Source organism: Scyliorhinus canicula, chromosome 17, assembly GCF_902713615.1.
Source record: "Scyliorhinus canicula chromosome 17, sScyCan1.1, whole genome shotgun sequence".
Taxonomy (NCBI): domain Eukaryota; kingdom Metazoa; phylum Chordata; class Chondrichthyes; order Carcharhiniformes; family Scyliorhinidae; genus Scyliorhinus; species Scyliorhinus canicula.
The window spans coordinates 49,851,192-49,869,717 of NC_052162.1; the positions used below are offsets into that span (position 1 = coordinate 49,851,192).

At 46.4% G+C, this 18,526-nt stretch overlaps 1 protein-coding gene across 1 annotated transcript in view; it reads right to left on the reverse strand.

Annotated features, from left to right (window-relative positions):
* The window catches only part of tex11 (testis expressed 11), a 304,551-nt gene that overhangs the window by 141,019 nt on the left and 145,006 nt on the right, over positions 1–18,526 (reverse strand). Inside the window, 2 exon segments of the mRNA XM_038775694.1 lie at positions 6,488–6,639; positions 8,562–8,637. Of these exon segments, the coding sequence (XP_038631622.1) occupies positions 6,488–6,639; positions 8,562–8,637 (228 nt within the window).

Below are 18,526 nucleotides of genomic sequence, written 5' to 3' on the forward strand. Positions count from 1 at the left end.
GACCATCCCCTGACGATGCCATCAGCAGAGAACACGAATGACTGAGTATCAATGTTTATTTTTATAAATTTAGATTACCAATTATTTTTTTTCAATTAAGGGGCCAATTTAGCATGGCCAATCCACCTACTCTGCACATTTTTGGGTTGTGGGGGCGAAACCCACGCAGACACGGGAAGAATGTGCAAAACTCACACGGACAGTGACCAGAGCCGGGATCGAACCTGGGACCTCAGCGCCGTGAGGCGGTTGTGCTAACCACTAGGCCACCGTGCTGCCCTCGGAGTATCAATGTTGTATCCCGATCCTACATGCATTTGTGTTGGGGTCCCCAGGCCCCATTGTGCTGGGCCGGAGTGGCTGGAAGACACTTCCTCCAGCGGGGTTTGTTCTGATGCTGGTCCCCTGCTTCCGGTGGTGGTCTAACTGCTTCCATACTGTCTGTGCCCGTGTTTTTTATTGAATATGATGTTGGTCAAGTCTGGCGCACCACGGGTCTCTGGAATCCACCGTGCATCGTCTCTAAAGTTGCGGACATATACTGCATCACCTGGTGGAAATCTCTGGCTTGCTTTCTGCCAGCTTTGGAACTGCATCTGAAGGTCTTGACGCTTATATACTTTTCCGCTGATATCATGGAACTTCAGGCTAAGGCAGCTTCTGAGCCTCCGGCCCATCAACAGTTCAGCCAGTGCCAATGTAGTCGTAACGTGTGGCGTACTCCGGTAGCTGAACAAAAGCGCCCCCAGCGTCGTCTCCATGGATCCTGTTGCCTATTGCCTTATACCTTCTTGAAAGTCTATACCGCTCGTTCAGTCAAACCATTTGAGGAAGCATGTATTGGGGTGTCCGGATGTGCTTCATCCCACTAGTCTTCGTTGAAGTGTGCAAAATTTCTCCCTGGTGATCGGGATTCGTGACGAATACCTCTGGGATGCCCTGGGTACTGAAGAAGAGTCGTAGTTTCTCAACAGTGGCCTTTGAAGTGATGGACTACATTCGATGAACATCTAGCCATTTGGAATGAGTGTCAATTATCAGTAAGAGCATTGAGCCTTGAAAAGGTCCGGCTAAATCTGCATATAGGCGCATCCAAAGGCCGACCCGGCCATTCCATGGGTGGAGTGATGTGGCTGGTGGGAGCTTCTGATGCTCTTGGCATGTGGTGCATTGCTGGGCTAGTTGCTTGATTTCAGCATAGAGGCCTGGCTACCGTACGTAACTCCTGAATAGCATTTTAATTTTTAACACCCCCGGATGCCCACTGTTCAGATCTTGAATTATGATCTGCCTGACCTGGCGTGGGATCACAACGTGAGCTCCCCACAGAAGGATGCCGAACTCCACACCAAGCTCTTCCTGCTTGGTCACAAAAACCCACTGCTCCTTTGGCAGTTTCCCTTGCTGGCACCCATGTAAGATGACATAGAACAAAGGATACAACACAGGAACAGGCCCTTTGGCCCTCCAAACCTGTACCAGTCATCATTCTAACCTTTGCCAAAACCCTCAGCACTTCCTTGTGCCGTATCCCTTTATACCCATCCTATCCATGTTTGTCAAGATGTCTTTTGAACAACGTATCTTCTTCCACAACCTCCCGTGGCAACGCATTCCAGGTACTCACCCTCGTAAAAAAACCTGTCTCGCACAACTCCTCCAAACTTTGCCTCAAGGACATTAAACCTATGCCCCCTGGTGACTGACCGCTCCACTCTGGGAAAGAGTGCCTACCCATCCACTCTATCCATGCCCCTCATAATCTTGTAGACCTCTATCAACCTCCGTTACCCCTCAACCTCCGTCTTTCTAATGAAAACAGTCCGAGTCTATTCAGCCTCTCTACATAGCTAACACCCTCCAGACCAGGCAACATCCAGGTAAACCTCCTCCGCACCCTCTCCAAAGCCTCCACATTCTTCTGGTAGTGTGGCGATCAAAATTGTGCGCAATATATTATTCCAAGTGCGGCCTAACCAAGGTTCTATACAACTGTAGTATGACTTGCCAGTTTTTATACTTAATGCCATGTCCAATGAAGGCAAGCATTCCGTTATGCTTTCTTGACTACCTTGTCCACTTGTGTACTTACCTTCAAAGATCTGTGGACATGCACGCCCAGATCACTCTGACTTTCTGTGTTCCAAAGAGTTTTGCAATTTACGGTATATTTCCCCTCTATGTCAGACCTACAAAAATGCATTACCTCACATTTGTCCAGGTTAAACACAATTTGCCATTCTCTGCCCCAAGTCTCCAGCCTATCTATGTCCTGCTGTATCTTCTGATAATCCTCAAGCACTATCTGCCATGCCACTAACCTTGGTGTCATCCGTGAACTTACTAATCAGACTGTCTACATTTTCCTACAAATAGTTTATGTACACTACAAACAAGAGGGTCATGCACAGATCCTGTGGAACACCACTAGTCACAACCTTCCATTCAGAAAAACACCCTTCCACACTTACCCTTGGCATAACTTTGCCAACAGTGGGACCTTCTGTGTCCAATCGCATATTTGTTCAGCGGCACTGGCAAGGCATTCATGAAATTTAAGATCAATACGACCTCGTCAGTCCTTGTGGGGAGGGGGGAGAAAGAGTGTCGGCAATGAGAGTCAGCTCAGAACTGCGTGCCCAGGTGATGCTCAAACCCATACTCGTACGTTGTTATCGTACGTTGTTAACAAGAGGGCCCATCGCTGTATCTGGGCAGATGCTATTGGTGGAATTGCCTGGTCTTCTTAAAACAATCCGAGCAGTGACTTCTGGTCCATTATGATGGTGACCTGACACCCACACACATACTGGTGAAAATTATTCATCGCAAAGACAACGGCTAGCCCTATTTTCTCAATCTGGACATTATCACGTTCCGCAGGGGCCACAGTCTGGGATGCATAGACTGTCAGTCTCTCCTGTCCGGCATCCATGCGGTGTGATAAAACCGCCCTGGTTCCGTACGGAGAGGCATCGTAAGTGACCAAAAGGGGCTGATGGGTCGTAATGGGTCAACAACTCTGATGACGACAATTGCTGCTTCACCGTGGCAAAGGCTTTTTCCTGTAACACACATTTTGATGTTTCATCAGAAGCATGTGCAGCAGTCAAGGACCGTCACCAGGTCAGGGATAAATTTAACATAATAATTCACCAGTCCAAAGAACAACGGCAATTCAGTCACATTCTGTGTCATGGGGGCTTTTTGATTGCTCGCATCGTCTCCTCTACTGGGTGCAGGCCATCCCGGTCAACATAATAACCTAAGTACATCACATCTTTGGCGTAGAAAATACATTTTCCTCTCTTAAAGCAGACGCCACTCTTGAAAACCCGCGAAAGATTTCCTCCAAGCTGATGACACTCTGCATGGCAACCTTGTATATTCCTAGAGGCCTATGTGGCTATTAATGGTCACACATTTTCTGGAATCTGTGTCCAGCTCCAATTGGAGGTATGTGTGAATAATATAGAGTTTTAAAAAAGTGTATCCTCCCACCTACTTTGCGTAGAGGTCCTCTATTCGCAGCATCAGGTATCTGTCCAAATGAGAGGCCTTGGTTACTGTTAGCTTATAATCACCACACAAGCGGACAATTTTGTCTGGTTTCTCTACTGGAACTACAGGTGCTGCCCATTCTGCAAATTGTACTGGCTGGGTAACCCCGAGGCTTTCCATGCAATTGAATTCATCCTCCACATTTGTCAGCAATGCGTAGGAAACTGGGCTGGCCCTGAAATACTTTGGTTGGGCCTCAGAGTCTATGTGCATCTCGGCCATGCTACCTTTGATTTTACCCAGGCCCTTCTCAAAGATTTCCAGGTTCTTCTTCAGAATTTTGTACAATACCCCAGTGCCCACCTTGAAAATCCGCTGCCAGTCTAAACAGATGTGGAGATGCCGCCGCTGGACTGAGATGGACACAGCAAGAAGTCTCATAACAACGCCAGGTTATAGTCGAACAGGATCTATTTGAAATAACAAGCTTTCGGAGCACTGTTCCTTTCATCAAGTGAAGTCACTTGATGAAGGGGCAGTGCTCCGAAAGCTTGTCATTTCAAATAAACAATTGGACTTCAACCTGGTGTTGTGAAACTTCTTACTGAGGCTAAACAGAACCTCTGGAGCTAATCACAGCCCAGCAGACTCGAGCCGGGAGTCTGCACTATTGCCAAGGGCAACATGACGAACTTCTATCTGTCGGCAACTGGGGTCATTGTTGTACCTGCGATGGATGGCGGTTCCCCCGTGTATGTTACCAACCCTGCCTCGGTGTCCCTTACGTTCAAATGCTAAATTCCAGTGCTGATCTTTTTGAGAATCTGCCATCTTATCACTGAGATTGCAGCCCACGTGTCCAGCACCATTTCGACTGGATGACCATTCACCTGAAAAGTGATTTTGATGAGGGAAACCTTCTGTGTGATGATGCAATTCAACTGTATGCACTCATCCTCGTCAGGCTTCTCTAGGTGGAGGGTCCTGGCTCTAGGAAGGTGTTTTCCACAACCAGGGTGACGTGCTTGTTAGCTGACCCGGCGTTGCAGACCATGCAGTTCGTCCAGACACAGTTGCTGCATCTCTATGAATCCTCCTCCAGTGTGGTTCTAAGGAGAAGCCTCGCACGGCTGCAGCGGCCCTCGGCTCATGTGTCGGACGGTGTTCGAGCATGGACAGGATCCCAAAGGTCCCACTCCGAGGGGGCGCCGCTTGTTTGAATGGGGAGGGCCTACGCCAGTCACCTCCATCCCCGTCTGACCCAGGAACTCCTGGACTCATTTTCCCAGTCTCCTGTGAGAGGGAGATCCAAGTGCCCATTTTTGACATCCAATGACGGTCCAGTCAGCAGTTTCCTCTCGGTCGTCATGTTGTTTACTCTACAAACAAGGAAGTCTCATTGCATCTTGGATAGGAATAGCCCATAGTCACAGTGTTTCGTCAGTTTGCCTAACTGAGTGCTCGCTTCAGCAGCACATATCCTAGTGTGCCTAATCGTGTTAGAAACTCAGTAACAGACTCCCCTGGGATTCTCTCGGTCATGTTAATTTGGTATCTTTCGATAATGAACAATGACATGGGGTCGTAGTGGTTGGTCACGAGCACTACCAATTCCTCAAATGTCTTGGGAGTCTGGGGCATTTAAGAAACAGTGCAAACCGTGCTCATTTGCAGAAACCTTGCTCATTTGCAGCCGGAGTCCGAGAGGCCTGCTGTTGCATCTGTTGTTCTCTTTTATCCTCGTCGCCAATAGCATAGTCAATGTAAAGACCCAAAAAGATTTGTCAAACGTACTTTATTTCCTACTCATAGTTAGGAAATACAGCAACAAAGCAACAGTCCCAAGTCCCAGCCGGGCCCATCTGATTTACTTGCTCCTTCCTGGGCTGGTTTTATCTCAGAGAATTAACAAGCCCAGTTTTCAGCCTCCGCGCAACAGTGGGGGAGCTCGTACTCCACGAGCCCTATTGAGAGATCAATCAGGTCGTCCCTGTGAATCGTGAAGGAGTTACAAAACTGTCCAATTCTACAGTTCCCGTCCCCTCTTACCAGTCCATTGGGCTCTATTAATTCTGCCCAATGTGTGGGCCTTTCACCTTGGTTCCTCAATAAAAGGAATATTTTTCAATTTAATCTATAGTGCATCTCTTGCCAAAATCCAGTTACAAATATTGGAAAAAGACAATGTTCAGGCAAACGTGAAGAATAAATGTGTTGAAGGAGCACGAAAAGGAGGCAAAAATTGCAGATCATCTCAAGGAAGCTAAAAAGGGGTGACTAATGTTCTAACCAATAAAACACACGACACATATTTTGATGGTGAACAAAGGAAACAACATTTGAAGAGTTTAATAGATTTCTCTTTATTAAGGCAAGATTCTATTCATGCGGTAGATTAACAAAAAAATATATTTTGTGGCAAAACACGGCTGAAATTTTAGCATGGGATCTCATTTATGGTTCACATCAATATTATTGAAATCTTTCATTGGCAGGTATACAATACATAAAAATAAGTTTCTTGGTAAAAATATAAGTTAGTCTAAAGAGTTCTCTCAGGATGACCAGGAAATGCAAATGCCCCTCTAAGGTACAGTATCTTATCACTTCTGCTGCTCATGTAGATTTTGACTCACCCTCCCACAGCTTTATTATTTAAATGAAAAGACAGTGGAAATTTTGTCAGGTCTCTTTCCTGTGTCTATGGCACTGTGTGAGCTGCCCCTACACACTTTATGGAAAATGGCCGTCTTAATGTCTAAATGTCTGCTGGAAAATAAAATGGTGCCTAAATTCAACAGTGAACTGGAAAAAATTGAATGTACATTGCTTTCTGATGCTACATTCTAAAATCACATCAATAGGTTCAACTTTGCCAGACTGAACATTAACCAAAGTGCTCTTAACAGTAAGCATGCTCCAGAGCAATGAATAATATAACCAATTATTATAAGATGATTGCCTAATCCTCTTGACAATCTCTTACCTGCAATAATGCCTTCGATCTTCTGCATGGCAAGTGCATCCTTTCCTCTCTGCAGCAGTTGCATAAAATGCATTAATAAAACTTTTCCAATGTCATGACTGGTTTCAAACTGCTTGGACAAAGTAGTCAGAAATTCAAACGATAATCCATCTCTGTTGAAAGCCATGGCGTTAATAAGTCAGCATTATATTGATGTTTTCAGCAATAAGCACTCCTAGTAGTTATCACAATCTAATACTCATATATCCTGGAGATCATAAACCTGAATTTTCCTATAATTGGGGTAGACACAGCCAGATTTATATGCATCTTTCTTCATCAATATGTCTGCAAGCAGCCAGAAAATAAATTTGTTTTAATGAAGGAAAAATACTATTGCACTACTTTCAATGAGGGGTGGAGCTATTTGTTAACACAAAATATTTTGGCCAGTGCCTCAAAAGAAAGATGCAATGTCCCAGGAAACATTGGGGTAGGATATATATTAAAAAAGCTCACTTGTGCATTGGGACTGCAGTGCTGAGGATCCAGGTACGAATCCCCGCCCTGGGTCACCGCCAGTGTGGAATTTGCACATTCTCCCCATGTCTGCATGGGTTACACCCCCACAACCCAAAGATGTGCATATTATGTCGATTGGCCACGCTAAATTGCCCCTTAATTGGAAAAAAATAATTGGGTACTCTAAAGCTCACTTGTGCAATAATTCCTGGAACATCTATACAAAAGAATAGCAAATGCTGTAGATGCACTATTACTGTAGCATTAGTATTCAGGACATTCTGAACCATGGAGAAAAAGATATGGCAATGGGAACAAAATTGCACCCTCAGAATATAAAGATAAACATATTTACACTTCTTGAGGTAATTTTGTTTTATTTTGCTTACAACCTTATCTGAGATATTAGAAATTCTAATTAATGGGAAAAATGGCTGATGAAAATGGAAAAAGACTGGCATATGTAGCACCTTTTACGATCACAACACATCCAAACCACTTTACAGCCAATCGACTTTAGGAATTCAATATTGCTGAGAAGACATGTTTCCAAAACTTTTGTCTTGCATTTTTCAGGACAAACACAAGAATTCATAGGAGAAAAGCAGTGCTGAATGGTTAAAGACAAATCAGTCAACAAGCAGAGGTTTATTCTCTGCGAACAAAAGGAGTTGAAGATGTTGAAGCCTTGAATTAACTGGACGTGCACCATTGATTTATCCATGACAACATTTTAGCTAGTCGATTTGCCAACCAATCAGCACTCCTTTTCTTCAGCAGTATAAAGTTTTGGGACTGTTTGAAAATTGGCTTTCTTGCATTTGCCCTAATCAGTGGAAGACAAATAACTTCAGCAACATCTCTTTCCAGCAATACTTTTGAAGTAGTCACAGTTGTAATGCAGAAAACATGACAGCTATTTGGGCAAGCAACTCACACAGGCAGCAGTATGACAATGACCAGCTAATTTGTTTTTATGATGTTAATTGAGAAAAAGATTTGGCCCAAACACCAGGAATAACTCCCCTGCTCTTCTTCAAATAGTTATTGGATGTTTTACATCCACCTGAGCAGGCAGTTGGGGGCCTTGATTTAATGTTTCACCTGAAAGGCAGCACTTTCAATTGATCTTTGTGCTCAAGCCTGCAGTGGGACTTGAACCCAGAACCTATGACTCAGAAGCAAGCATGCTACCAATGAGCCATGGCTGACAAATTTGAAAATAAAAGATTCCAAGTGATTTAATCGATTCATTAACAACCCTCAAAATTTACATACGGGCACGGAATGTGAAATGTGGAGCCAAGAATTTGCAAAAGGATCATTCCCCACAAACCTATGAATGTAAAATGTGATACTGAAAAGGTTTGTCGGGAAATTCAAACCAACATATGCAGGTTAATTTTCAGTCTGAACACTTTGATATTAAACATCACTGAACATGCAAAAAAAAAAGAATCTGACACACCTTATACGAACCAAGCTCATCCTCAATGCCCACATAGTTAAAAACAAAAATCAAGCCAATAATCTTGAAGTAAGATATGGATTACTTTAAAATGATTTCACTGACCGGTTATGTTCCAAGAGTAATTTTGCAACATCAAGACAAACATCAAGAGATACTTTTCCAAGAAGATCTTCAACTGCTAAAATGAGCCAAAATGACCAAAAATAAATAAAACAACAAACACAGCATCACAAAATGTCAGTTCCTATAAACTGTTCCTGTTGTGTCAAAGTGCTCTAGTTTTACCTGATCTGCTTAAATACGAACACTTAGGATCACCACATATTGGAGAGACCAAACGCAGACTGGGTCATCGCTTTGCTGAGCACCTTCGGTCTGTGCGCATTCAGGACCATGACCTTCCCGTTGCTAGCTATTTTAACACAAGACCCTGCTCTCACGTCCATATGTCTGTCCTTGGCCTGCTGCAATATTCCAGTGAAGCTCATCTTCCGGATAGGCATGCTACAGCCTCCCGATCTCAACATCAAATTCAACAACTTCAGATGATTAGTCTACTCTACCTCGACCCCTTTGCTTTCATCCCATTTCATTTTAACTGTCTTTTACCATCTTTCTTTCTTGTTTTTCTTTATATATATTTATCCCCCCCCCCCAATCTTATCCCCTCTTTCCTTACCCTTTCTCCTCTTTGCTTCCCACTTCCCGCCCCCCACATCTACACCTGTCACAGTTTACCCACTGATGTTAGTTTCTCTGCTGTTTGGCCTTTCACACCTTTTGCTCTCTCTGGGGACCGCCACTAGCACACTTTTCCCTTGGTTTCTGTGGCTATTAGCACTCTGTTCCCTTGGTTTCTGTGACAATGACTCATCTTTCACTCTCTCACTTCACAGTATAAATATTTCCAACTTTCTATGTCTTTTAGCTTTGACAAAGGGTCATCTGGAATTAAAACGTAGCTCTTTTCTCTCCCTACAGATGCAGCCAGAACTGCTGAAATTTTCCAGCATATTTTATTGGTTTCAGATTCCATCACCCATAGTAATTTGCTTTTATTGTCAAGGAATGCTATTTAACAATAATAATAATCTTTACTTTTGTCACAAGTAGGCTTACATTAACACTGCAATTAAGTTACTGTGAAAATCCCCTAGTCGCCACATTCCGGTGCCTGTTCGGGTACAATGAGGAAGAATTCAGAACGTACAATTCACCTAACAGGCCCATCTTTTCTTGGGACTTGTGGGAGGAAACTGGAGCACCCGTAGGAAACCCATGCAGACACGGGGAGAACGTGCAGACCCGCACAGAGTGACCCAAGCGGGAATCAAACCTGGGACCGTGGCGCTAATACTGTCGCAACCAGTCCCACTGTGAAAACTGTAATGACCGATAAACATTAACTTTTTGTCAATTTTGTTGGGGCATGCGTGATGACCATACAGATTCATTTTTACCTCTCTTAAAAAAAGCAACATAAGGATCCATCCAACTGGTTAATATTTTGGATTCTGGAGGATCAATAAAGATGGTAAATGTAAAGCAGTGTGCAACATTTCTTCTTCCCAGCACTGCAGCAGAATATCAAGGAGGCACATAAAATCCAAAACAATAAGGCCAATTTTTAAAAATAAATTTAGAGTACCCAATTATTTTTCTCCAATTAAGGAGCAATTTAGCATGGCCAATCCACCAAAACTGCACACCTTTGTGGGGTGAAACCGACACAGACACGGGGAGAATGTGCAAACTCCACAGACAGTGACCTGGGCCGGGATTGATCTCAGGCCCTCAGCGTTGTAGGTAGCAGTGCTGGCCACTGCACCACCGTGTTGCCTCATAATAAGGTCGATTTTAATGGTCATATTTCAGATGAGGTAAGGTGCAAATTAGATTTGCTGCCCCACGGTTTAAATCCCATGCTAATTTTACACCTTGGCCTCATTGACATCTAACTTACTGGTTTCCCACCTAATCACACTGGCAACTGGAAGCCCACCCACTTTCATGACACAATTCTGAGGCACTGATAGACCTACCAAGGAATTTCAGCAGAGGCTGAATCACAGCCATTTGCATCTAACAAAGCTGCAACGTTTGGTGACACCAAATTCTAGACTGACCACACTCTCCAAGTAGACTCCACAGCACTTAACGCCATGAAAAATGATGTCACAGAGGCTTGAAGTGAATACTGACCACAAGATGCATCGTTCCAGGAATCTTTTAACACCCCCTACCCACCCCGCAAAACGTTTAGCTCTGTGATTTGAAAAACAGCAGGCTTTTTCGTAAATTTAATTCAGAAGCATAAATGGTATCCCATCACAAAATGCAAAACAAAACAGACTATTTGCCAAACGCAGACATAAGATAACATGATTTCTGGAGACATAACGCACTTGGATTACTAGAAATTATAACAGGAATTTACAATCTTACACTTATTTACAATCCTTAAGAATCTGGGTGAAAATGTTTGCAGGCCTGAAGATGTCTCGTGGTTCCTTTTTTAAAAAATATTTTATTCAAGGCATTTTTATCTAAAGAAATAAAAAGCAGAACCACCAAACAACATTGTAAACAACAAACACTCACCACCCTGCTCCCCTAATAGCACCCTTCTCACATCCTGCCTTCCCCATGTTAACCGCACCCCCCACAGACTTTCAAACCTCCTGAAAGAAATCAATAAACCACCTTTGAGTGAACCCATCCACTGCTCCCTCTCGAGAAGTTCTCCAGCCTCAGGAATTCCGCCAGATGGCACACTCACGCTCCCGCTTTCAACGGCTCCAAATCCAGTGAAATCCGTTTCCGGGCTATCAGAGAGGCAAAGGTCAGAACATAGTATTCTCTCACTCCCTGGACTCCCAGGTCTTCCGACACCCTGAATATCATTACTTCTGGATTAGGGACCACCTCCACCCCTAGCACCTCAGACATCACGTCCGAGAACCTCTGCCAAACCCCCTCAGACATGGACACGTGGATGTTATTCGCAGCCATCCCCCCCCCTACACCCCCCCCCCCCCCCCCACCTAACCTCTACCACCCCCAAAGAACCTACTCATCCTTGCTACCGTCATATGCGCACTATGTATTACTTTAAAGTGGATGAGGAATAACCTCGCACACGACAAGGACGGACTCACCATCCGCAAAGCCTCTGCCCATGGCTCGGCCCCCACCTTCCCTTCAAGCTCTTCCTCCCACTTGTGCTTTATGTTACCTCCCAGTCCATCAATTCCTTATAGACATCGGACACCGTCTCATCCTCAATCTTGTTCACCAACAGGACCTTGTCTTGAAACCCGAAAGGGCGGCAGCCCAAGAAAGGGCGGCACGTCTCTCCTTACGAAATCCTGGACCTGGAGATACCGAAAGCCGTTCCCCATGGCAGCTCATACTCTTTCTCAACATCTTACAAACTCACAAATTTATCCCCATGAATAGATCTCCAAATTACTCGATCCCTGCTTACTGCACCCCCGAAACCTTGCATCCGAACCCCCCCCCCCCATCGCAAATCTATGGCTGCCACAGATCATAGATCATAGAATTTACAGTGAAGGAGGCCATTCGGCCCATCGAGTCTGCACCGGCTTTTGGAAAGAGCACCCTACCCAAGGTTAACACCTCCACCCTATCCCCATAACCCAGTAACTCCACCCAACACTAAGGGCAATTTTGGACACTAAGGGCAATTTATCATGGCCAATCCATCTAACCTGCACATCTTTGGACTGTGGGAGGAAACCGGAGCACCCGGAGGAAACCCACGCACATACGGGGAGGATGTGCAGACTCCGCACAGATAGTGACCCAAGCCAGAACCGAACCTGGGATGCTGGAGCTGTGAAGCCATTGTGCTGTCCACAATGTTACCGTGCTGCCCCTTAGGCACCCTAATCAGCACCCACACTGAGGCATCCTCCAGTCCCAGATGCTGCCTCCACTGCCCCCACACCTTCAGGACTGACACCACCACTGGGCTCAAGGAGTACCCGGCCGGCGACAATAGCAGAGGTGCAGACAACAACAAAGCCTTCAAACTCATTTCCTTACACAATGCCACCTCCATTCGGTCCCATGCCGACCCTTCCCCCACAACAAATTTCCTAACCATAGCAATATTCGCCACCCAGTAGTTCATCATTTTCGCCAGCACCAGCCACTCCCCCCTCCCTCTCCAGAATGACCCTCCAAATCCCCGGGGTCTTTCCCGCCCACACAAACCCAGAGATCAATGCATTAACCTTCTTAAATAACAACTTTGGGTTCAAAATTGGGAGGTCCTGAAAAACAAACCAGAACATTGGCAGCACCGTCATTTTACTGTCTGCATGCGTCCTGCCAGCGGCAACATATCCCACCTTTTGAAATCCACTTTCATCTGCACCACCAGCCGAGTCTGGTTCACCTTGTGCAGCTGGCTCCACCGAGACACCCAAGAATCTAAAGCTCGCCCCAAGCAGCCGGAACAGCAGTTTCCCTAAAATCCTCTCCTTCCCACTAGAATCAATCGGGAACACATCGCTCTTTCCCATATTCAACTAGTATCCCGAAATACAGCCAAATTCTTCTGTTATTCCCATCCCCGATACTGCCCAACGGATGAAATATAACAGATTGTTTGCATACAGTGATATCCTCTGCTTGACCCCCTCCAGCTCAATTCCTCTCCGGTCTCTCAATGCCCTAAGCGCCATTGCCAGCGACTCTAAAGACAAGGCAAAAAGCAACAGGAAGAGCAGGCACCCCTGCCTTGTCCCCCGATGCAGCCCAAAATACCCCAAACTCACTTGGTTCGTCCGCATAATTGTTACAGGCGCCTTGAACAGCAACCGGACCAAGTCAACAAACCCCTGTCCAAACCTGAACCTCCCCAACACCGCCAGCAGGTACTCTTCCTTCACCTGGCCTTCTCCACATCCATTGCCACCACTACCACTACCTCCTTCCCCTCCACAGGCATGATTACATTAAGCAACCTCCTCACATTCGCTGACAACTGCATCCCCTTCACAAAACCCGCTTTATCCTTGCCAATCACCCATGGGACGCAGGCCTCAATTTGCATGGCCAACACCTTCGCCAGTAGCTTGGTGTCTACATTCAGTAATATCGGGCAGTACAACTTGCACTGCTCCGGATCCTTATTCTTTTTCGATATCAGGGAGATAGAAACTTGCGCCAATGAGGGGGCGGGTTCTTCCCCTCTCCCTTGCTTCATTATAACCTTCAGTGGTCCGCCCTAAACTTTTAATAAAACTTCACTGGGAACACTTCCGGCTGTGGGGACTTCCCGGCCTGCATTGCCGCCATACTGTCCATCGCCTCCCTCAAGCCAATTGGGCCCCCCAGTCCCTGAATTAGCTCCTCCTCTACCTTGGGAAAGTCCAACCGGTCCAAAAATCGCCTCAGCCCCTCCCCCCTGGTCGGGAAGCCCGACTCGTATAACATTCTGCACAACACCTCAAACACACCAGTCACCCCCTCTGGGTCGGTCACAACCTTAACCTTATCATCACTCGCTCTGCCAATCTCCCTCGCCGCCTCTAGTTTCCTAAACTGGTAAGCCAACATCCTGCTTGCCTTCTCCCCGTACTTATGCACCCCTCAGGCCCTCCATAACTGCCCTTTGGGCTAGTGTCCACCTTCTCTGTGGACACTAGCCAAAACTCTATCTGGAGCCACTGCCGCTCCTTCAACAGCCCTGCCTCTGGGGCTTCCTGATACCTCCTGTCTACCCTCTAAATCCCGGCTACCAGCATTGCCATCTCTGCCAGCTTTATCTTCACCCTGTGTGCCCAAATCTAGATAAACACCCTAAACTCCCCACTGACCAGCGCCTGGAGTGCTTCCCACAGTGTGGTGGTCGTGACCTCCCCAGTGTTGTGTTGTTTATCTCCACATACCCCAGTATGGCAGCCCTCACCCGTTCGCACATCTCATCTGTCAACAACCCCATGTCCAGCCTGCACAGCGGGCGCTGTCCATCCCCTCACACCACCTGGGCCGCGTGCAAATCCACCCAGTGCAACGCATGGTCAGAGACCACAATCGCTGAATATTCCAAATTCACCATCCCGCCAGCAAAGCCACGTCTAACACAAAGATATCTATGATGTGGAGATGCCGAGATTGGACTGGGGTGGGCACAGTAATAAGTCTTACATACAAAGTTAAAGTCTACAGGTTTGTTTAGAATCACTAGCTTTCGGAGCGCAGCTGCTTCCTCAGGTAAATCAAAGATATCCAGCCAGGTGTACACCTGCTGCATGTGGAGAAGTATGAAAATTCCTTCATCCTTGGTCTGCCAGACCTCCACGTGCCCCATGTGCTCCATAAACCTCTTCAGCTCCTTCGCCACTGCTGACACCTTCACCAATTTAGGACATTACCGGTCCAAGCTTCGTTCTATAACCGACGCAAGTCCAAGTCAGGGATCTTGACGAACACCCGTATCATAAAATCTACGTCATCCCAATTTGGGGCACAAACGTTTACCAAGACCACCGGCATTCCCTCCACTTTCCACTAGCCATCACAAACCCCCCCCCTTCATATCCAGCCCTGAATGAAACACTCTGGTCATTATCACGCGACCCTCCAAGCCCACCCTTAGATGTCCACTGTCATCGATCATTTTCCAACTGTGTCACACCAACCACGCCCTTGTCAGCAATCCTCCCACACTCCACGCCAAACAAAACACCAAACACATCCCCATCCACACTTGCCTCCTGCCAACCCACTTCATTCCCATTAACAAACCCAATCAGCTGGCATGGTGGCCCAAGGCATCCAACCTCATTCACTCCCCCAGCTCCCCTCCCTCCCCCAGCTCCCCTCCACCTCATAATCATATATTCCTATAGAGTATCAAAAGATGCACTCACAATCAATGTTCTCCCATGAAAAACTTGCCTTTCAGAAAATCCACCATCAAGTTCTTTTAAAAACACACAAACTCCTCTAAAAATCAATGTCCTCACTCTCCTCCCAGTCCATTGTCCCTCATAAACCACATTGCCTTCCATGACTTGCCAAAATAGTACTCTCGCTTCTGGAAAGTCACCCACAGGTGGACTGGGTACAATATTCAGAACTTCACCTCTCTTTTAAAGAGGGCAGCCTTGACCACGTTGAACCCGGCCCTCCTCTTTGCCAGTTCTGCTCCCAGGTCTTGATACGCCCACAGCTCATTCCCTTCCGAGGGACATTTCCTGGTCTGCCTCATCAATTGGAGAATCTCTCCTTGTCCATAAAACACTACAACTGCACCACCATTGGTTTGCACGCATGCAACTTCCTTATCAGTGCCCTCAAGAGAGGTGCCGGAACACCTCTCTTGGCATGCAACCTCGAACTCTTCCTCCATCCACCCCCCCCCCACTTCGCCTGTCCCTGATGCACCTGGTGGGCAGCAGGCAGAACAGGGCAGCACCACGCCACCTGGGCAGCAGCTCGGCCCTTTCAGGCCCGGTTACCCCAGAGGATGCCCTCCATGGAGGACCCAGGTCGCAGGCCGCCTCCCTTCCTGATGTACCATCTGCGGACGCATCAACACGTAGCATTGGGACCCATGAGGCCAGAAAGTTAGACATAAGTTAAGTCGGCACATATGCAGGCACGTGGGAAATACCGCGGCGTGGCTTCCGGGTCAACCCGAATACGGGCCAAGGTAAACTTTATTTTTCCCTAAACAGGGATGAAATACTTCTGGGTATCATCCTAGTACCTCAGTCAAACCATCAGAACCCGTTTGAAGAATGTGCTGCAAATGGCACACCCAGTCTCAACCCAACAGGCCATGGACTTGTACCGTTACATTAATGGGGGCCACTCGGGAGCTCCAAATAGTGCAGCTGCAGGGAGTCGTCCTCCGTCTCCACATACACGGGAGGAGCACCCTCGGTTTCATCCAAATGTAAAGTAAGGCCCCTGGGCTGGCCCCAGCTCCGACTGGAACGATGGCCCTCTGATGTGTCCAAGACCGATGCCTGTACACAACACTTACTAGGCTCCTCATCCATTGGTTCAGGAGATGGTTCCCTTCGGGGAGGAACGTCCGATGGCCACCGCCGTGGGTCCTTACGGCACCCCAACCAAGGTACGCCAGGGGTGCGGGAGACGCTTTTGGACAGGAGGTGTGTCATGGACCAGGGTTTAGAGAACCCCAGAGAATAGCATGGAGTTCACCTGACCCACAACATTTAATAGATTGTGGTATGGGGAGCACTTGGCCCACTCTACAGGTGTGGTACAGCAGAAATGGAAAAGTAATTTTTAAAGCAAAACAATGTTTATTCTATGAACTCAAGTTAACCTTTTTGAAACATAGTGAACATCTTAGCAACCATTAATTCAAATACAACCCCCAAAGAATACAAGACTAAGTAATCCTTAATAACTTCCCAAACAACATCCAGAATACAGAAGAAACACCTTTTAACAGAAGCACATTAGGTTTACATTCACTAAGGAGAACATTTATAATTCTGAATTCACCAAATGATCAAGAGATAGTCTTTTCATGGCAGAGAGGTCAACAGTACACTTGCTCTGTCTGGCTTTAGCTCTAACACTGAAATCGAAACTAAAACACACCCTGCAGCAAATAGCCTAAAACAAAGTAAAAATCTGACATAGATAGCCCAGCTCGACCCACACTCTGACATCACTGATAAACACCCATTTCTTAAAGATACATTGCTCAAGCTCCGATTTCTTAAAGGTACTCTCACATGACAGGTGGTGCGCCCCAAGGCACGCACCTCCATCCCCTGAAGCTCCTGCACTCCCCGTTCTGTGCTCTCTCAGGACAACACTATCTGGATGGCCTGTTGAAAAGTCAAAGTCGGCCCGGCTAAGTTTCAACTGTGTGGCCGCGTTGTTTATGCCGTATACCAATCAGTCTTGTAACATCTCCGACAAAGTATCATCATAGTCACAGTACACCGCAATCCTGTGTAGCCTGAATAAGGACTCAGCAAGGGATTCCCCAGGGGTTTTCTCTGCAGTGTTAAATCGGTATCCCTGGACGATCGTGGATGGCATTGGGTTAAAATGTTGCCCACCAAAGTCACAGGTACATCAAACGTTTTACTGTCAGGTGCAGCTGGCTACATAAGGTTTCTTAGCACCACAAACGTATGTATGCCACAGGCGGTTTACAACATTACCATTTGGCATTCATTTTCGGTGATGTTATTCACACAGAAGTAGTTATGCATCCACTGTGCGTACTAGTTCCAACTCCCCAGCGCAGCATCCAATACATTAAAACGCCTGTAAAGATGCATGGTTCAACAGAAAAAGAACTTCCAACCTGTATCCAACAAAAGTCCAAGGAAGTGGCTTCAGCAGCGTAGACAGCTTCCAACTTTTAACGCTCATCTCCAGTTTTGTGAGAGCCATGAATAATCCAGCACGAATTTATGGAATCAATCAGAAAGTAACTTTATTTACAACAATATGTACAGAACAGCAGTAGTCCACCACTGTTTCTTTCTTTAGCTGGTACCATACTGGCCTGCTCTATTTATACATCTGCAACTACTTATGATAGCGCTCTCCCCCCCCCCCCCCCCCCCCAAATTGGGGAGCTCATACATCCCAAGAGTCATGGGATAACCAATTGTCCCCAGTCAATAGGATTCAGGCAGGTTATAACAGTGTGATATTGTTTGCTAAATTCGTGCTGGATTCTTCATAGTCCAAAGATGTGCAGGTTAGGTTGATTGACCATGCTACATTGTCCGTTAGTGTGCAAAGTTTAGGTGGGGTTATGGGTTTGCAAGGAAATGGGCCTAGGTAGAGTGTTCTTTCAGAGGGTCGGGTCAGACTCGATGAGCCAAATGGCCTCAATCTGCACTATACGGATTCCATGATTTTAGAGGACAAGGGAAATGGAGGGGGTCGGCCATTCATGTCCACATCTTTTGTTAGTGGGTTTGGAGCCCGATTTTCCAAGCACTGTCGGAGATCGTGGGGGTGAAGGTGGCACCGTGACAGCTTGTGGTGATTTTCTGTATGTCAGAGCTGGCGGAGATACT